This window comes from Galeopterus variegatus, unplaced genomic scaffold (genome assembly GCF_000696425.1).
Source record: "Galeopterus variegatus unplaced genomic scaffold, G_variegatus-3.0.2 Scaffold150, whole genome shotgun sequence".
Taxonomy (NCBI): Eukaryota; Metazoa; Chordata; class Mammalia; order Dermoptera; family Cynocephalidae; genus Galeopterus; species Galeopterus variegatus.
In genome coordinates, this window is record NW_007726261.1 from 592,937 (window position 1) to 614,790 (window position 21,854).

General features: G+C 41.2%; 1 protein-coding gene across 1 annotated transcript in view; it reads left to right on the plus strand.

Moving 5' to 3' along the window:
- LOC103607302 (sorting nexin-29) overlaps nucleotides 1-21,854 on the plus strand; it is a gene marked incomplete at its 3' end in the record, with an annotated part of 379,169 nt that overhangs the window by 37,234 nt on the left and 320,081 nt on the right. Inside the window, exon 5 of the mRNA XM_008591823.1 lies at nucleotides 20,416-20,596. Coding sequence (XP_008590045.1) covers nucleotides 20,416-20,596 — 181 coding nt within the window. The remainder of the gene's footprint in view (nucleotides 1-20,415; nucleotides 20,597-21,854) is intronic.

Consider the following 21,854-nt stretch of genomic DNA (forward strand, 5'->3'; position numbering starts at 1 on the left):
GAAGGGCAAGGACCAACTAGCTTAGCCCTTAAGTGACTGCCAAGGGCTTTGTTGTCATTGTCAGCAGTGTTAATTAACCATTCACTGGTTGCTACATAGTCCTGATCACAACTTCTTTCCTTCTATTGAATGTTTGATTAAAATCCTCACAGGGTGGGGGACGGGAGGTTTTTCAACTGCTAAGAGCTGGGGAAGATCAGATTAATGGCTTCTTGAGGCTGTTCTTAAAGCCATTGGAATGACCCTTTCAGACAGAATGAAGGAAATCCAAGGAGAATTGCATGGAAATGAGCATCGCTTGCCCCCTCGTCCATGTTAACTGTGGGGTTAGCCACTTTGTGTGGCATAGCGGTTAAGACCATTGGCTCTGGAGGCAGGTTACAGGGTTGAAATCCCCGCTCAGTGACTTGTCGCACATGAGCTCTCTGGGACATCCCCTCTCTGAACTTCCGTTTCCTCATGTGTTACGTAAGGAAGGGGTATGGTGGGGGCTCCATGAGAGTGTGCCTGCGAAGCCCAGGCCCTGGTGCAGAGCTGCCAGGGCTGGTGTTGGATAACAGCATGGCAGCAGCCTTCCAGGGTAGGCCATTGTGTCCTTATTTTTCAGATGATGAAACTGAGGCTCAAGTAAGTTAAGTTGCCCAAGTTGGTAAAACACAGAACTGAGGATTCCAACCCAGGTCAGATTGACTTCAAATTCCTGCCTTTTCCCTCTTTAAATTACTTCTCCCTTCTCTGGCAGTGGGCTGATGCCCATTATTGCTCCTCTGTAGACCACGGTAGACCAGTTAAATAAATTGAAAGTGACAAGGGAGAAGAAATAACAGTGAATTAATCCACAAGGTTTCTGTTGTGTTAGCTCTGTCTACAGATGAGAAGCATGACCTTTTAAAGAGAGAAAAGCTTAACTTCAAAGTAATGACTGAACAAAATGATATTGTTGAAAATCACAAAACAGTAGATAATGCTGAGTGTCTGCATTTGGTCCTCTGGGGCAAGGGTGCACTGAGGACTGAGTTCAGAAACTAGTGCCCTTGTACAGTGTGCTTAAATTTTTTTTTTAAGAGTTGCCTACATTTAAAAATTGTGAGATTTCATGTTGAAATATGGATTTCTTGCTTTTCTTAAACTTCAGTCTGTGACTCTGGGCCCACATTTGCAGTGGTGTCTTTGGCTGGAGCGGAATATGACTGCCCACTGTAGATGGGCAAATGTGCTCTATTCAACACAGTCTCCACCTCTCCCTATTGCCCCTAACCCTACAGATGGAGTGTTGGTTGCCATTTATATTTGCACTGTGCTGCTGTCTTTCTCATTGTTAGAATCAGGAAAATACTTCTTGTTCCCACATCTTGATATTTTACTTTGGTCCTTTTGGGATCATGGTCCACGATAGAGGAAATACTTTTTTGAACATGTTAAGTTTGTGATAGCTCACTTTATGGAGACCCATTGTCACTTTTCCTATAGTGCTGAATGAAGGCAATGATGTGTCTTTTTCTCTGTTTTGTTTTGGTTTTTGGTGGCTGGCCGGTGCAGGGATCCGAATACTTGACATGTTTTTAACCTAAACTTTAATCTATGTATACAGGCAAATAAATGTACAAATGGTGAGTGTACAGCTCAGCGTATCACTGAGTGACTCCACTCATGCTAGTATAATCTAGGATCAAGGAATAGAACGTTACCAGTACCCCAGAACCCCCCTCCTGCCATCTTCCAGTTATTTTGCCCACCTCCCCCCCAAAAGTAACAACTACCCTGGCTTTTTGTACCACGGATTGCCTGGTTTTGAATGTAATTTAGTATGTTCTCTTTTGTGTCTGGTTTCTTTCACTCAATATTGTTTTGTGAGATTCTGCCATGTTGTTGGTGAACCTTAATTCATGTTCACCTTCATTGATATTTAGTGTTTTACAGTTTATCTACTTTCCTACTAATGGCATTTGGACCATTTCCAGTTTGGGGCAATTATAGGTAGTGCTGCTGTGACTGTTCTTGTACATATTTTTTGGTGAATGAATATATGTGTTTCAGTTCAGTCTAGGAGTAGAATTAATTAGTTATAGGTTACATAAATGTCGAGCTTTAGAGGAGACTGTGGTTATGCCAGTTCATATTTTCTTTTTTTTTTTGGTGGCTGGCTGGTAAGGGGAATTCGTATTTTCATCAGTGGTTTGTACCAGAGCAGTGGTGCCTCCATGTTCCTGCTAACACTTGACATTGTGCCGAGGAGTGTGTAGTGGTGTTTCATCGTGGTTTTAGTTGTCATTTCCTGATGACTAATGCTGTTGATCCCCTTTTCTTAGGCCTATTGGCCATTCAGGTATCCTCTTTTGTAATGCAGGTGTTCAGATCTTTTGCCTATTTTTCTAGTGGGTTGCTGTCTTATTGAATTGTAGGAGTTCTTTATATATTCCGTATACAAGTTCTTCCTAGGATACATGCTTTTCATATCTAATTTATCTGCCCTCTTAATGATATAACTTTTGTATTCTGCTTAAGAAATCTTTGCCTATTCCAAAGTAATGAAGATTATTATACGTTGATTTTCTAGTTCTGTTTTACCTTTTATTTTGATATCTATGGTTTACCTGGAATTAATTTTTTTATATGGTGTGAGAGAGTCAAGATTTTTTTCTCCTTTATCCTTATCCAATTGACTGAGCAACACTTACTATTCTTTCTCAACTGTCCTTATACCACTTCTGTCATAAATCAGGTGTCCATATATTTTTAGGTATTTTTCTGGACTTTCTATTATACTCTTTGAGTTTACTTACCCTTGTACCAATAACAATTTACCTTAATTACTATATTTTTATAAAAAAATCTTTATAACTGTTAAGTGCAAGTCCTTTTACTTATTCTTCAGGGTTTTGGCTATTCTTGGCTTTCTACATTTCCACATGCATCTTTGAATCCTCTTGTCAATTTCCAGAAAAAAGCCCAACTTGCTGGAATCTCAACTGGGTTTGCACTGAATCAGTAGACCAATTTGGGAGGAATTCACGTATTTACATTATCGAATATTCCAATCCATGAACATGGTGTAGCCATCCTTTATTTAAGCCTGGTTATCTAAACTGTTCTGTATGTTTCTGTGAACATATTTTGTTACATTTATTCCCAGATATTTGAGATTTTTTTGATGTTATAAATGGGATTTAAAAAATTTTCATCTTCTGATAGTTTGTTGGTAGTAAATAGAAATGCAGTTGTTTGTATATTGATCATGTATCTAACAACCTTGCTAAGTTCACTGGTTAATTCTAATAGCTTACCTGTATATTTTTGCGTTTGTTTTGGATTTTTTTACTTGTGTAATCATGTTTTCCTTTTTCTTTTTTAATTTTTGCAAATGGTGAGTTTTATTTCTTCCTTTCAAATTTTTATGATTTTTTTTCTCTATTATATCTGTAGGTCCTCCAGTGAACTTTTGAATAGCAGTGGAAATATGGTCATCCTTGTCTTCTTCCTAATCTCAGAGGAAAAGCTTTATCAGATTGAGAGAGTTCTCTCTCACACACACGAAAGAGTTCCCTTCTGTATTTAGTTGCTAAGTTGCTAAGAGTTTTTAATCATGAATGGATGTTGAATTTTATCAAATGCTTTTTCTGCATCTATTGAGATTGAATTTCTAAAATAAACCCAACTTGGTAATGATGTATGTTCTTTTTGTATATCATTGGATTTGACTTTAAGATTTTTACATCTATCTTTATGGAATAAATTGACATGTTACTCTATTTTCTTGTAATTTCTTTTTCAATTTGGGATCAAGGTTATTCAGGCCTCATGAAACAAGTTGGGAAGTATTTTCTTTTTTTTATTTTCTATTTCTAGATGGATATGTATACAACTGGCATTTTTCTTCTTCAAGTGGAATAATTTACTGATGAAGGTGGAACTGGAGCTTTCTTTATAGAAAGGTTTCCCATTACAGATTAACTTTCTTTAATAGATATAGCACTATTCAGGTTTTCTGTTTGTTCATGTGTGAGTTTTGGTAAGTTGTGTTTTATTAAGGAAGGTGTTGGTTTTAAAATTTTGAATTTATTGGTGTATAATTGTTAATAATACCCACTAATCATCTTAATAGGAGGGTTCTTTAAAAAATTTGTGGAAAAATAGAATTAAAAGATATATAAATTTTTCCATGAACTTTTTATTTATTTATTTTTTTAATTTTTATTTATTTATTTATTTATTTTTGTCTTTTGTCTTTTTTCCGTGTCCGGCAACGGATCGCAACCCTCAGTGTTGCCCCCGTACCGGACCGGGGACCGGCAACGGGATCGCAAACCTCGGCGTTGCTCCCGCGCCTCGCTCAGCCAGTGAGCGGGAACCGGTCTGTATGTGGGATCCGAACCCTCGGGCGGGAGCGCCGCCGCACCTCCCAAGCGGTGCACTATCCAGTGCGCCACCGGGCCCTCCATGAACTTTTTAAAACACCCCTTATATAACAGGATTTTTAGGGATGTAGTTTTTTAATTAAAAAATCACTCATTTATTTGTTTATTCCTTTCTTCCTTCCTTCATCCAAAACAACAGACAGGATTTTTAGGGATGTAGTTTTTTAATTAAAAAATCACTCATTTATTTGTTTATTCCTTTCTTCCTTCCTTCATCCAAAACAACAGAGGATCCGAACCCTCGGGCGGGAGCGCCGCCGCACCTCCCAAGCGGTGCACTATCCAGTGCGCCACCGGGCCATCCATGAACTTTTTAAAACACCCCTTATATAACAGGATTTTTAGGGATGTAGTTTTTTAATTAAAAAATCACTCATTTATTTGTTTATTCCTTTCTTCCTTCCTTCATCCAAAACAACAGAAATTCATTTCTCACATTTCTGGAGGCTGGAAGTTCAAGATCAGGACACCAGCATGGTCAGGTACTGGTGAGGGCCTTCTTCCAGGTTGCAGACGACCAGCTACCTTCTCGCTGTGTCCTCACTTGGTGGAAAGAGAGGTGATTACTCTGTTAAAAAACAACTTTAATGGAGTGTAATTTACTTACTATCAAATTCACCCATTTTAAGTGTAAACTTATAGGGTTGTGCAACCATCACCAGAATCCATTTTCAGAACATTTCCATCACCTCCCAAAGTTCCTTCATGCTCATGTGTGGTTCTGACTTCCATTCTTTCTGAGAAGTCACCTACTAATCAAATTGATGCTTTCCTCCTGATGAGTCACTTTTGCTGCTTTCACAAATCCTTCTTTATCTTTGGCTTTCAGTAGGTTTGACAATGATGTATCTAGGGTTTTGCGCTTTTGGTCAATTTCCAGAGTGTTGAAATGGTTGTTAATTTTATCCAGTTTCATAGTGGGTTTATTTTTATTTATTCTAGTAGGGGTTTGTTGAGCTTCTTTGATATATAGATTCTATACAACTAAAATTTTGGAAGTTTCAGTCATCATCTCTACAAACTTTTTTTTCTGTTCTGGTCTCTCTTCTCATTCTGATACTCCTTTCATGTCTTCCCTGTGCACATACACAGCCTCAGGGTTGGCCAGAAGTGAGTGAGCTTGGGCCCTGGCCAGCCTGCTGTTCAGGCATGGAGTCTCAACCAGGGGTATCTTTGACCCAGCCACGACTGCAGTCTAAGGCTAGTAGAGTTGATGTTTGTTGGGAAAATAGGATAGTTGAATCAGGCCCCCTTGCCTTAGGTGTGGTTGGGGGTGGTGTGACGCATTCTTTGTAAGCAAATTGTGTGTGTGTGTGTGTGTGTGTGTGTGTGTGTGTGTGTATGGAGTTAGTGTGCATGCACGTGTGCGCCATGCATGGCCATGCTCTCAAACCTACAGCTTCCAAGGACCTGTTTGCCAGTTACCTAGCTCATAGACCTGCGTGTGAGGGGTCTGGTGACCCAGCTTGGTGTGTGAAGGGTTTGTGTCCCAGTCTGTGAACAGGCTTGAGGGGTCTGTGAGCTCCAGACCCAGCCCTAGCTCGACAATTGGCCCAGTCGGCAGGATTACTGGCAGGTAAACTTAGCTTGACAGTGTTGCTCCCTGCTCACCTGCTGCCAAGAGAACTCAATTCCACTGACAGTGACACAGGCAAGGGTATTGACCACACTGCAATTCAAGTGAGTCCCCCTCACCCTCAGCAGGCAAGCTGTGGTCCTCTAGGCCTGCCCCACCCTGACTGGCCTCTGCATAAACCTACCTGGGGGTCTGGTGGGGTGAGATGGGAGAAGCCCCAGGCAAGAACTCCACAGATTCCTACTGTTTTTATCTGAAATTCAGCAGTTTTCAAACATAAATACCTCTCAGATTTTTATGCTTTTAGTCAATTTCCAGAGTGCTGAAATGGTTGTTAATTTTATCTAGTTTCATAATTGCTTTTAGGGGAGAGGTTTTGCTAAACTTCTTACTTGGCTTTAGCCAGAAGTTCCCTATGTTTGTTTTTGTCTTGATTTTTAATACATTCTTTGTGCATGCCTGGTAGTTTTGACTGAATGCCAGGTGTTGTCAATGAAGAATTGTAGAGATAATTTGAAGTTTGGGATGATGTTTTTTTTTCCAGAGAGGATTTGCTGTTGCTTCTGGAGGGCAATTAAGGCAAAGGAAGATCAATTTAATCTCATCAAGGATTAAGCCAATTCACACCTGGGCTTTAGCATCTGTGAGGGGTGGTGTATTTCTGCTTCTCCCTTATTTCTCCGATGTAGTTCTCTGGGGTTTCTTCTAACTTACATTAGTTTCCTAAGGCTACTGTAACAAATTACCACAAATTGGGTGGCTTAAAACAACAGAAATTGTTTCTCTCACAGTTCTGGAGGCTAGAATCCCTAAATCAAGGTGTTGGCAGGTTGGTTCCTTCTGGAGGCTCTGAGGGAGAATCTGTTCCTAGCTTAGGTGGATGTCAGCAATCCTTGGTGTTCCTTGGCTTGTAGCGCACTGCTCTGATCCCGGCCTTCTCTTCACATGGCCTTCTTTACTCTGTTCTGTGTCTCTGTGCGTCCTCTCCTCTCCTTACAAGGACACCAGTCATTGGACTTAGGGCCTACCCTAATCCAGTATGACCTCATCTTAACTTAATAACATCTGCAGAGATTCTTTTTCCAAATAAGGTCATGTTCTGAGGTTCTCGTGGACATGAATTTTGGGGGGACACTATTCTATGCAGTATACAGCTGACCCCTGAGGTGTTTACCAGTGTCATACTACTAATTTTTTTTCCTTTCAGACTCTGTGGGCATTCTGAAAGTTCGTCGTAGAATCTCTATGTAGTTGGAAAAAGCCTCAAGGGCAAAAACCGCTCCGAATGTAGGACTAATGTCTGTGGACTTCCGTTTTCTTTGAGATCTTGGTCCCTCAAGTCTTTTCTGCCTTTGCAGAGCTTGTAGGACTTCAGTTTTTTAAAAAAAGTGTTAAAAAAATTGTCTAGCTTTTAGCTTTTTTGCTTTTTTTTTCTTTTGTTTTGGGAAATTGGTCTGATTTCATACTAATCTTCCATCTGAAAGTGCATTGAATTGACGCCTTTTCCTGTGGCCAGATGTGCCATCATTGTGTGACCACCTTCATTTACTTTTCTACAATCAGTTTTCCTTCTGATATAAAAGAGCCTGGGAGAGTTGAGTTTGCATGCAGTATTCCTTCATTTTTGTGATAATTTTAATCAGTGCCTGTGTACATCTCCCATACTCTAGTTTGCTGCATGTTAGGTGTTTTTGTTTTGTGCCTCACATTCAGGTTTCTTTTTGTTTTTGCCTTGGAGAGTTTTTGCCTACACATCCCTGACTTATGAAACATTGGCAAGACAGACATGATTATAAGCAGCGAAGCCAGCAACTCAGCTTTGTCTTGTTGGGCATTGTGGGTGGGTGGGGAGGCAGCGTCCATCACAAACTCAGATTCCTGTTGAATAGATTGTCCAGATGGTTGGGTTATGAGGGACTCAGGCTTGGATGAAGTCACCTGGTGTGTCTGCTTTAGGACTGGCTGGATTCAAACTCCAGAGGTGAGGGTCTGCTGTGTCCAGTGGAATTTGTTTTCCTCTTACTTTAACAAATGACTGGATTTATCTACACAAGTGATTGGTTTGGTAATGGTGAGAAGGGAGTCTGCATTTTCAGAGTCTGGTTCTGCTTGTTGTATAAGCATTTTCTTCTAGTTAGGTTAGCCTGAATAATTGCAGCAGACATTAGTTATTGTCTATCTGGCCATTTTTTCCTTCCTTCCTTCCTTTCTGTCTTCTTTCCTCTCTTTCTCTCTCTCTCTCTGTAAATAAAGTTTTATTGGAACACAGCTGTGCCCGTGTGTCATCAGACTGTCTGTGGCTACTTTTAGGCAGAGTTATGACAGACTGTCTGGTCTTTAAAGTGTAAAGTATTTATTATTTGGCCTTTTACAGAAAATTTTTGCCAACCCTTGTCTTACAGAACAAAGGACAGGAGATCCCACCTTATCTTTTCATGAGACCACATTCAGCTGTGTGTTGTCTGTATACCCCACTAGACAGTCCTGAAGGCAGGACACCATGTTTGTTTTGCTTCCTCATCACTCCCCAGCTCCTAGCGTGGTATCTGGCAGTATATATGTTCTTCAGTAAAAATATGTTCATGGGTTCAGATCCTTGTACTGGCCAATTTCCAAATAAAATGCCCCCCCCCAAAAAAACAAACAAACCAAAACCAAAAACAGTTCAATAAACGAATACATCTTGGTTGGAAGAAAGGGCATTAATCAATGTGCACAGTAGTATATTTCATGGCTCCTGGGGTACTTTATACCAGGATCACTCCAGAGTACTACAGGGGAAGTGATTTCTTTCTGAGGAACAAAGCAAAAATGAATTAGAAGTGGCCCAGAGTTGACCCAAAGGCTTGGCTTGATATTGGTGGACTTTATAGCTATTGGAAGCCCAAGTAGCCAATGTAGAATGCAGTGTGGAAAATGAATTATTTTTCATTCCACTGGATAAAGAAGAAAGAACCACTGCAATTATTGGCATTTGATGGCATAACCTTGGAATTTGATGTTCTTTTAATCACTAATATATTAGTATCATGCTGTATGTTGGCAGTCCACTACAAGGTGATAGGTATGGTTCAGAATATACCAGAGGCACAATTGCTATTATTGAGCCACTTGTAAAATTTAATTTTTCTTTGGCACTGAGGATCTTCTGACTTTGGAAAGCTGTCTTCCCTGCTTCCTGCAGTGCTGTGGCCTCTTGGCACACTTTCTAATTCTTTGCTGATCCTTCTTGGTGTACCACTTCTATACCTTCAAATATTATGAATCCCAGATTCATTGTCAACTCTTATTTCTACATATACTGTTTGAATTCCCTGGTGAAAATTGCTGTCCATGTGCCAATTACTGTCATAGTTAGACTTCAGCCCGGATCACTCCCTTGAACTCTGTCTCTCTCTTGAGTGTGTCTGTTTGGATGTACCTCAGTCTTCTCAAAGTTTTCAGGACTGAATCCTCATCATTGCCCATGTTTGCTCCTGTGTTCCTTGCTTAGTAAATGGGTCTGCCTTTCACCCAGGTCCCCTGGACAGCTCTGGGCTTCCTCCTAGCCTCCTCCTCCTCCTCCCTCCCCTCTGCCCTAAACCAGTCCTTCATGAAGCACTGTGTTTTCTCTCTCTCAGATGGGCCCAGATCCACTCATGTTTCCTCCTTCCTTAATGAGTTCTCTTCTCTCTCCCCCAGTTGTGTCTTTCTTTTTTTTTTTTTTTTCTTTTTTTATGAGTGAGGACATGTGGCATTTCCCTTTCTGTGTCTGGCTTATTTCAGTCAACATAATTATTTCTAAGTTCATCCATGTTACTGAAAATGGCAGAATTTCATTCTATTTTTAAAGGCAGAGTAGTATTCCATTGTGTATACAACATTTTCCTTATTCAGTCATCCATTGTTGGACATTTAGGTTGGTTCTAACCCTTAGGTATCGTAAATAGAGCTGTGATAAACATGGGAGTGCAGGTATCCCTTTGACATGATAATTTCCATTCCTTTGGGTATATATCCACCAGTGGAATTGCTGGATCATATGGCAATCCTATTTGTAGTTGTTTGAGGAATGTCCGTACTGATTTCAATAATGGTCACACTAATTTACAGTCCCACCAACAGTAGGGATCTTAGTTGTGTCTTTCTGCCTTCACTCCGGATCAGCTCTAACCCACTCTGCACATTGTAGACAGAGGGTTCTTCTTCTTTTCTTTTTTCTTTTTTGGCTTTTTATGTGACCAGTAAGGGGATCACAACCCTTGGCTTGGTGTCGCCCGCACCGCGCTCAGCCAGTGAGCGCACTGGCCATCCCTATATAGGATCCGAACCCGCGGCGGGAGCGCCGCTGCGCTCCCAGTGCTGCACTCACCCGAGTGCACCATGGGGTCGGCCCAAGAGGGTTCTTCTTAAAAGACATCCCACTCCCCCCTCTCCGCCCCTCACTTAATGCTCTTGCATGGGTCTCTGTGGGAGTTGGGACAAAGTGTAACACACCTTGGCATGGCTTCCGAGATTTTTGTTCCCTACCAGCTTTGTCTATCTCTGCTCTTCCTCTTATATCTTCTCATACACCCAAGGCTAATATGCAGCAGGCAGGTAAACCCTTGCAACACTTGTGTCCAGTTGGCAAAGAAATGATGGCCTGAGCCCCACAAGTTCCCTTCCTGCCAAGGCCCCTGCTTTGGGACCCCTGGGACTTCTCTACAATTCAGCAACTAAAGCATTACTGCTAGATACTCTGGGGGATATGGCCTTCAGTACCTCTGCCTTTTCATTGCCCAGTGCCTCTGTCCAATTTAGATTGTTAAATCCTCTTTTTTTTGGGCGGCTGGCCAGTATGGGGATCCAAACCCTTGACCTTGGTGTTACAACACTGCACTGTAACCAGCTGAGCTGACTGGCCAGTCCCAAATCCTCTATTTTGGATGGCACTCCTGGTTTCTACTGTACCGAAACTCAAGTCTGGAAGTACGCTTTGTTCTTTCCCTTCCATTACCCTCCTCCTTCCCCAGCCCTCACCCAAAGCCCTACTGTCCAAACTTCTTTTCAAAAAATTGTTGTAAAATATACATAATAAAATTTACCATTTTAACCATTTCGAGTGTACAATTCAGTGGCATTCACATTGTTGTGCAACCATCACCACCATCCATCTCTGGAACCTTCTCATTTTCCCAAACTGACGCCGTGTACTCAATAAACACTGACGCTCAATTCCCCAGCCCCTTGCAGCCATCTTCTACTTAATCTCAGTGAATTTGACTGTTTTAGGTACTGCATTTATGTGGAATCTTATAATATTTGTTTTTCTGTGTTTGGCTTCATTTAGCATAATGTCTTCAAGGTCCATCTGTGTTGTTGTATATGTCAGAATTTCCTTCCTTTTTAAGGCTGAATAATGTTTCAGTGCAGGTGTATATCCCATTTTGTTTATCCCAAAGGATACTTGGGTTGCTTTCACTTATTGGCTTTCATGAATGGTGCTGCTACAAATATGGGTATAAGATATTTCTTCTTCCCTGTTTTTGTTCTTTTGGGTATATACCCAGAAATGGAATTGCTGGGCCATGTCGTAATTCTGTGTAACTTTTTGAGGAAATACCAAACTGTTTTCCGCAGCTGCTGTACCATTTTATATTCCTACCAGCAGTGGCAGTGCACAAGGGTTCTGATCTCTCTACATCCTTGCCAACACATTTTTTTCTTTTTCTTTTCTTTAAATAACAGCCATCCTAATGGGTGCGAAGTGGTATCTCACTGTGGTTTTGATCTAGTCTCTCTTGAAGTTTCAGATTCCTTTCAGAAGTCATTCATGAGCTCCCTACCGAATTCAGCTGGACTGTGCTCTCCTATAGCCCTGAGTCCTTCTCTTATCAAACCCGAGTATGGCATTACCTGTTTACTTACTTGACTGTTTCTCTGTCTTGAAGTTCTGGGACTGGGTCTGTCGTTGCTTATCATTGTAGCTCCAGTGTACTGCAAGCTACCTGGCCACTTACATTGTAGAGGCCACCAAAGGACTACATTTAAAATAATGACTCAAGGATCCTCACTTCATATTCCTGGAAATCTAAACCCCTTCCCTCTGCTGAATGAATACATCTTCACAGTCAGTTGGAAGCAGGTGGTATTAATATATCTCCAGCTATAAAATTAGAGAAACCGACTTCCTTGATCCTCTGTGGGGATTTTTCAAAACGGTTCATTGCATTTTAACTCAAAGCAGAATTTATATTTAGCTTCATTGGGTCACCTTGGGTAAAAATGTCATTTCTGTAGAAAATTAATTTTGGAGAAGCAGCATGTGCCAGGAGAACCCATCCTTTTGATTGTGATGGGAAGTTCACTCCCCACCCTCCCACCAAAACACTTTTGGTTCCCTCTTATTGCTTCTCTGTTGTATTCATGAACTTGCAAATCAGCTACTTCTTATGAAAGACACCTTGAAAGCTGTTTGCTAAAGGTGCAGAGAAAATACTGAGCTCTGTCCAGGATGACAGAAATAGTTAACAGCTGGTAGAGAACAGCTGGCCTTGGGGAAGGATATCAGAAGCCAGGGTGCTATCCCCCATGGGCTAGGTGTTAACCTGTTGGTCGCCAGATTATGGGGATGTCCACAGGGTCCTGGGGAGGGTCCAGGATTCCTGGGGTGCCAGAGGGATTGGGCTAGTGGCTTTTAAGTGGTAGGAAAGTTTCCCAGCATTTTAAGGTCTGGTATAGCTGACTGATGCCTCTTGGCCAAACGTGACCTCTGGCTATTTCAAACGTGTTTAATCATGGTGTCTCATAAATTAAAACTCAGATTTGGCCTTCCAGTTGTCAGTTTTTAGATGTAATTATCCAGCCTGTAAGTTCCATGGGTCTTTTGCTCTGCCCCTATCAGAATGTAAATGACTCTTCAGCACAGGGTGGGGGTATGTCCCTGAAAGGAAATGAGACACGAGTTTTTAGAAGTCCTTGTTTCTTTGATGCTAGAGAAGTTTCCCACTTTTTAATAAAGCAGGTGCTGTAGACTTGCATAATATGGGTGAATGCCAAGTGTACTATGCTGAGCTTTAGAATTCAGGGACTCAAACTTCAGATGCACGGGCCGGCCCGGTGGCGCACTGGAGAGCGCGCCGCTTGGGAGCGCGGCGGCGCTTCCGCCGAGGGTTCGGATCCCATGTGGAGACCGGTTCCGCTCACTGGTTGAGCGCAGTGCGGGCGCAACACCGGGGGTTGTGATCCCATTGCCGGTCCCCGGTACGGGCGCGACACCGAGGGTTGCGATCCCGTTACCGGTCAGTAAAAGACCAGACAGATGATAGAGAGGAGTCACTTGGCCACTGCAGAGGAGTGTTCAGGAAGAAGAGGATAGATTTTGATGAGTTGCTAGCAGTCTGCCCTGGGTTGAGTTTTTACTATTGTATGTAGAGTGGTCAGAGAAAGCCTCTTTGGGGGGCCATTTGAATGGAGACCAGAGGAAGTGAGGGAAGTAGCCACACTGTCATTGGGGGAAGGAATTCCAGGCAGTTCAGCAATTTCAAAGGCCTGTAACAGTCAGTTGCCTGTTTGTACTCACGATTATTCTCTGCCCTTCCCCTGCAAACTCTGTCTACCAGGCTCCCTCACCCACTGCCTTCTAGCATGGCTTGGCCAGTTGGAGGTAGTGCTGAGGTGGGAGGAAGAGAGAGGCTAGAGTGTTCCTTCCTCTCACCCCTGTTTTAGGTGACATCGCCAGCAGGGTCCCATGAACATCCCACATGAACATCCCACTTTCCTCCTAGGACAAACCCCTCTGCCACAGTCCAGCTGTTGCCTAGCAGCCCTGCCAACACCATCTCTTCCTTTTGTTCCTCTGGTCTCGGGTACCAGTCATCTCTAAGTGGCCTTATTATCCCTTTATTGGGCTTTTTAGCTTTTCTAAAATCTTTGTGACAGAGTTCCTGTATTAACCTCCTTCAGTTGGACTACCTGGTGTGGGTTCTGCTTACGTGGCTGGGTGGGCCTTTGGTGGAGCAGGCTTGGCACATTGGAGGAACATCAAGGAGACCCGTGAGGCCATAGCAGGATGAGGGACAAGGTGAAGCCAAGAGGTAGTGGAGGAGCCAGGTCACATATGGGCAGTAGGTGGTAATTTGTCTTTGCTTTCCTGCTTTATTTCTGTGATCCCCATCCACTCCCACCATGATAATTGACATTTGTTTCATAGAGTCAGTAGCGATGTTTAATTTTGAAGTTTAAATCTACTGAAGTCTTCACAGGTAATCTAGTATTTCAGCCTATCGAGCATGTATTCATTCTTAAAAAATGGTTCAGGTTCTGAATTGTACACTTGAAAATGGTGAATTTTGTTGTGATTTTTTTACCACATTAAAAATAAAACTGGAGGGCCGGCCCGGTGGTGCACTGGATAGTGCGCCGCTTGGGAAGCGCGGCGGCACTCCCGCCCGAGGGTTCGGATCCCACATACAGACCGGTTCCCGCTCACTGGCTGAGCGAGGCGCGGGAGCAACACTGAGGGTTGCAATTCCGTTGCCGGTCCCCGGTCCGGTACGGGGGCAACACTGAGGGTTGCGATCCGTTGCTGGACACGGAAAAAGACAAAAGACAAATAAAATAAAATAAAATAAAATAAAATAAAATAAAATAAAATAAAATAAAATAAAATAAAATAAAATAAAATAAAATAAAATAAAATAAAATAAAATAAAATAAAATAAAATAAAATAAAATAAAATAAAATAAAATAAAATAAAATAAAATAAAATAAAATAAAATAAAATAAAATAAAATAAAATAAAATAAAATAAAATAAAATAAAATAAAATAAAATAAAATAAAATAAAATAAAATAAAATAAAATAAAATAAAATAAAATAAAATAAAATAAAATAAAATAAAATAAAATAAAATAAAATAAAATAAAATAAAATAAAATAAAATAAAATAAAATAAAATAAAATAAAATAAAATAAAATAAAATAAAATAAAATAAAATAAAATAAAATAAAATAAAAATAAAAAATAAAACTGGAAGTGACTGAGTTACCTTTACTTGGCAATTTTGTTTTTTCCAACTGACAGGGAGTTTACTAACTGAAAGGGAATTTAAAAGCAGAGTTAGAGCTGGTCGCTTACCTCAGTTCGTAAGAGTGTGGTGTGGATAATGCCAAGGTCAAGGGTTCAGATCCCCCTACCGGCCAGTTGCCAAAAACAAAACCAAACCCAGAGTTAATTTCAGTTGCAGAGAAATAAAGGCAGTCCAATCCCTACCCCCCCCCCCCCCGCAAAGTATTAATGTAAAATGGTTGCAACCACTGTGGAAGATAGTTTGACAATTCCTCAAAAAATTAAACATAGAGTTACCATATGACCGAGCAATTCCACTCCTAGATAAATACCTAAAAGAATTGAAAGCATGGACCCGAACAGGTACTTGTACAACCATGTTCATAGCAGCATTCTACACAGTATCCAAAAAGATGGAAATAACCCAAATGTCTGTCAACAGATAAATGCATAAACAAAATGTAGTATATCCACATAATGGAATATTATAAAACTACAAAAAGGAATGAAATACTATTCATACATGATACAAAGTGGATGAGCCTCAAAAATATGTTGAAGAAACTAGACACAAAAGGACAAATATTGTTTGATGTTATATTATATGACGAACCTAGAATAGTCAGTTTTATAGAGATAGAAAGTAGAAGTTATGGGGGGCTGGGGGAGGGGAAAATGGCAGAGTTATTGTTTAATGGGTGTGGAGTTTCTGTTCAGAATGATGAAAAAGTTCTGGAAATGGATAGTGGTGATAGTTGCACAACATTGTGAATGTACTTAATGCCACTGAATCATACACTTAAAAATGGTTAAAACAGGGCCAGCCTGTGGCTCACTTGGGAGAGTGTGGTGCTGATAACACCAAGGCCATGGGTTCGGATCCCCATACAGGGATGGCCAGTTGCTCACTTGCTAGAGCATCGTGCTGACAACACCAAGACAAGGGTTAAGATCCTCTTATCGTTCATCATTTAAAAAAAAAAAATGGTTAAAAAACGCTGGCCGCTTAGCTCAGTTGGTTAGAGTGCAGCCTTATAACTACAAGGTCACGGGTTCAGATCCCCAAACTGGCCAGCTGCCAAAAAAAAAAAAAAAAAAAAAAAGGGTTAAAATGGAAAACTTTATTATGTATATTTTACCACAGTTTTTTAAAAAGCTAAAAATTGTGTCAAGTATACATACTTTATATAAGTGTTTATTATATATGATTTGTATTTAAATCATGGTCCTTATGTTCTAGTTCCAGGAGGCAGTCTTGTGGCTAGTTGGAAGATGGCCAAGTGACAAAACTACAGTTCCTAATTGGAAACTCTGCTTTGCCAGTCCATTTGCACCTTGCAGTCGGGCTTATCCAGATTGGGATGTGACTGGGATTTTGCAACACCTGTATCCAGTTCTCAGGGAGGAATATGGAAAATTTTGGTTTCCCTTTTGTTCTTGGAGTGGTTGACACCAAATATGGCTGATTCTGTTTGTTTCCTACCTCAAATCTATTCCCCCTGTCTTCCTTGGCTTAATAGAACCCTGATTTTGCTTGTGGCTGTGGTATGTCCTTCTCCCGGTAATGGATCACAAGTGATTAAGCCAGTCTTGACATTCTGTTCTCTAATTTCTCTGCTCCCTTATGATTTTCCAGGATTACAAATCCTTGCCTTATAAAAGGGCTGATAAGCTGCTTTGTCCTGTCCTCTTTCTTCCTGCTCCACTTGTGAATGTGATGCCCAGAGTTGTTTCAGTCCTCTGTGACAATGAGATTCTGTCTCTGCACAGCCGTGAACCAGCTGCCTGCCTCCTAACTATTTATGTGAAAGTTGCAGATGCCCTGCAATGGCCAGATGATGCCCCCGCTGGGTTTGCTGCCCAGTTCCATGGAAGGGAGGGGTTGGGGTAGTGCTGAAGGCAGCTTCACAAGGAACTGATGGAACACGTTTCCTATAGGAAAGAGGGATGCTGTTTCTAGAGGAAAGGGGAAGAGCTGCTGTTTGCCTGCCTTAGTGCCCAGGCTTTTGTTGCCAGGGTAGTAATGATATTCATAGCTGTTTTTCACTGGGCACCAGTTATTTGCCAGGTATGTTAATAATTATAGCTAACATTTATTGACTGCATTTATTGGATACACTTTACATGTACTCTTCTTTTTTTTGGTGGCTGGCTGGTACAGGGATCCGAACCCTTGACCTTGTTGTTAGTTTACATGTACTTTTATTTCCTCATAGCAATCCTTAGAGGTAGGTACTGTCATCCCCATTATACAGATAAGGAAAATAGAGACAAAATAAGTTGCCCAAGCTCACACAATGCCTAAAAACAGAATTTGAGCCAAGGTTTTTGTCTTCCTTGTGGTCTCCAAAGTATGAATTCTCAACACTAACCAAGGCCTGTTAGAAACTTTGCCAAAAGTCCAGTGCTATTAGTCATTCTCTGCTAACAAGTGCCCCAGGGCAGCTCACCTGAACACCCCCTTCCTGACTCTTGTTCTTGTTGGCAGTTGGTTTTTAGGTGTTCAGGGAACCAGAAGCACTTGCCCACTTTTGGAATTAACCCCATATTGCAAACAGATTGGAACATATTCTCAAATTAAATTATGGACACTCCATGTGTTAATTGGCAGGTGAGGTGCACTTTAAATAGACCACATTAATTCTGGCAGTGGAACTGGAACCCTACAGGGATAATTCTTATTATCAGCAGCATCACTCTGAAGAGCTTTAAAAGGATTCTGTAGCAGTAAGCAATTTGCAAAATTGAAAGGTGAAACACACTGTAAAGTGTTCTTACTCATTCAAGGTCAGAGGGAGGTGACTGCGTTTTTTAAGAAAGACAGGATGAAGGTGAATTACTTGATTTGAAACATGATAGTTGTCTGGGGTGTTTCTAAACATGTTTATTGGCCGGTTGGCCTAGGGCATTGCTCTTCCCAAATTCTGCCCGTCCTGGTTTCTGAGAGAGGGGGCAAGTGGAAAGAAGGCTGTTTTGTACCTTTGTGTGGTTTGGATAGATCTGATGAGTTTGGAAAGGGGATTAGTTTGACTTTTAGGGATTGAGACAGAAGATAGTGCTGAATGAACTGCCCTGTTGGTAGTTTTTTCAGTCATTCCTGGGAAGTTTATTCTAAATGATCCCAAAGTTTGGTTTGATTCACAAGTATGTATGCACACTCATGTATACTTATACATTTGGATGCTGTTAATAGAAAAAAGAAGCAGCGACACAAGTGCCCTCTTCTAAGACGGTTATTATTATGCTAAGCGTGCTTGTTCATCTTGGGCTGGGCACTGTGCTCAGCGCTTTTTGTCCCTTTCCTTCCATTATCCCAGTAACCTGGGACGATGTTATACTTTTGTGTTCATTTTACAGGCAAGGAATCCAAGGCTCAGCATGGTTGAGTGGCTTGCCCAGGGTCATCTGGCTGAATGATCTCTTCTTCCCTTTGAGCTGACTACCCGACTGGAAGCCCCTTAGGGATGAGTCCTTGTCTCTACCTCGTAGCCTGTAGCCTAGCCCAGTTTAGGGCTCACTAGAAGAATGTGGTTGATCCTAGTTAAGTTGAATTGAAATATTAGTGAGCTTATCAACCTGGCATCTAGTTTCTGGAGATGTTTGTTTTTGCATCCTTCTGGAAGGAAGGTTCAAATACTTTGTCACTTTCTCAGAGGGGTCTGTGAGCCTGGTTAGCTCCTGGATTGGAAGCTGGGTCTGGCTGCAGAGATTCAGATTTGCCCCCTAGAATATTAAGCAGTTGTGGACATGATCATTTTGAAGAAGGTAGAGTCCCCTCATTTGGCAAGGCGGCGTGGTTCAGTGGTTTGCAGTTAGCTCTGAGGTCTCTTTCTTTCTTTCTTTTTTTTTTTGAGGTTCCTTTCTCTTGAACTGCTTACTAACTGTATATCTCTGGGCGAGTTACTTCTTTTGTCCAGACCTAAGACCTTGTCTTTGACATGGAGATGGCCTTGGCTGTTATGAGGTCAGAAATAAAGTATTTAGTGCAATGGCTGGTGTAAAGTTAATGCTCGATAAATAGTAGCTGCTGTTGCTGCTTTTATTGTTGGCAGCATGAAAAAGTGTTGATGAACCAATGTTAAGAAAACTGGTCATAAAATTACATACATACTTACAGTTACAAAAAAAGGTAGGATGTGAGGAGATGCAAGTAGTTGTAAGAGTGACTATTTTATGGATAAAAGTAAACTTTTTTAGCTTTTTATTAAAGCCTTGAATCTATTCCTATGCTCAGACCCAGTAATTTCACATATGGAAATCTCTTCTAAGAAACTAGAAATGAGGACAATTATTTATGTATAAAGATGTTCATTGCTGTATGGAGGGAAAATTGGCAGTGTATCATGTTTCCAGTACTAGAGGAATAGTTAAGTTATGTTTCACTGGGAAGCCATCAGAAAATCATGTTTCAGAGACTTTTATTGTAATAGGAAAAATGTTCATTATCTAGATAAGAAAATAAGTGAACCAGGATACAGAATTATACATATATACAGAGTGTCTCTGACTTATAATGGTTTGCCTTAGAATTGTTCAACTTATGATGGGTGGGTATTAAATGCATTTTTGACTTATAGTATTTTCGTCTCCAATGCGTTTATTGGGATGTAACCACATTGAGAGTGGAGGAGCATTTGTATGTGCACATATGCTCATACAATATGATGTTATACTATTTTCTTATGGCTGTAAAAAAGTACTACAAAATTGGTGGCTTTTAAACAAAACAGATTTATTCTCTTACAGTTGTGGAAGCCAGGTGTCCAAAATCAGTTTTACTGGGCTAAAGTCAAGATGATGGCGGGCTGGTTCCTCCTGGAGGCTCCAGGGCAGAATCCATTCCTTGCCTCTTTTAGCTTCTGGTGGCTGCCAGCATTCCTTGGTTGTGGCTGCATCATTCTAATTTTTGCTCCTCTGGTCACATCACCTTCTCTTCTATATTATATCTCCCTCTGCCTCACTCTTATAAAGATACTTATGATTACAGCAGGCCCACAGGGCTTATACAGGATAGTCTCCCCATTTCTGGATCCTTAATCACAGTTACGAAGACCTGTTTGCTGTGTAAGGTAACATTCACATGGTCCAGAGTTTAGGATGTGAATATCTTTGGGGGTCATAATTCAGTCTAGCACAAATGTCGATTTTGCATAAAAAAGAAAAGTGCAGGAAAAAAAGACCAAAAGGAAGTTTTAAAAATGTTAACAATGGTCATCTCTGCATGGTGGGTTTTGGGGTCATTTTTATTTCTGATATACTCTTCTGTATCTCTTACCTTTTCTGTGCTTGGGATGTGCTTTTATAATCTAAAAAGTTGCCTTGGGACCATTGCTCTAAAATCAATGAGCATCCCAGACTGAGTGACACAGCACCTGTGCCCTCTTTCCCCAGAGCCCGTGTTCTGGTACTATGTGAAGGAGGTCCTCAACAAACACGAGCTGCAGCGCTTCTACTCCCTGCGCCACATCGCCTCGGACGTGGGCCGCGGCCGGGCCTGGCTGCGCTGTGCCCTCAACGAGCACTCCCTGGAGCGCTACCTGCACATGCTCCTGGCCGACCACGGCAGGCTCAGGTGCCAGGGCCGGCGGGTTCTGGGAGGGGGTGGAGCCGAGGGGTGAAGATCAAGGAATCTAGAGTCATCCCACCTGAATCTGCATCCCAGACCATCCACCTGGGGCAAGTGGGTTCCCCTCTTACAGCCCCAATTTGTTTGGATGTGCTGTGGGGACAGTTGGTTGGGAATAAATGAGAAAATGCCTGTAAAGAGTTCAGCATGGTACCTGCTGTGAAACCAGCACTCAATCAATGTGTATTATTTAATCATTGTTTATTGTTTTTTAGGATACAGGCTGTTCTTCACTGTATGGAGTTTTAATTTGGGATTCTTTCATTCACCCAATCCTAAACTGACTGAAAAAAATTATGGTAGTGTTAAGTTGGGGAAAGAAGTCATTTGTTTTTATTAAAAACTCTGTTTTATTATGTTTTCTTTTTTCTTGATTATAAAGATAAAGTTCACTCTGTCAGTTAGTATAGGTTAGGTTATGCTGCAGTAACAAACACCACAAAATCCTCAGTGGCATGAGACACCCAGGTTTATTTCCTCCTGATGCTACATATCCATCATGGCTGAGCAGGGACTTTCTCATCTCAGGAACCTAGGTCCCAGAGGCTCTGTCTCTACAAATGCTTTCATGATTGTCAAAATAGGAAAAGGATATATGATTGAACTAAGCACTGGCTCTTCAAGCTTCTGCCCACAGTGGCAAGTCACATGGCCACACCTGAGCACAGCTGGGTGGGGAGAGGACATTGAATATGAGTCTGTGATCATATAGTCAAACACGCTTTCTTAAAAACATTTGAAAATGCTGTAGAGCCCACTGGGATTAAAAAAAAAATCACTCATAATTTACACAGAGATAACTCTGCTAACATGTCGGTCTTTTCTTTCCTGTCATTTTTCCTCCACTTGTAATATTTATGATCTTTCTTGCTCTAACTCTGGCTGCAATTTTTCCTCTGAGAATGATGGACTGGACATATTTTTTGTCTTCTGATGATACAGAGGGACATTGATCAATCCTGCCCTGTTTCCTTGAATAACTTCCAAATCAGCAATGCCCAGATCCTTGACAGTGAAATTTCATTTAATTCAATAAACTGGCATTTCTTCAGTACTGTGATGTAGGCTTTTGATTTCATATCTTGCTGCGTGTTCCCTGACTCATGTCTGTTCTGCTTCTTTTGCTGCTGTGGTCACCTCTGTATGAGTAGTTTCTCAGGTGTCTTGGTATTGTGCACCAGGGCTCTTAAAAATACCCTTGAAG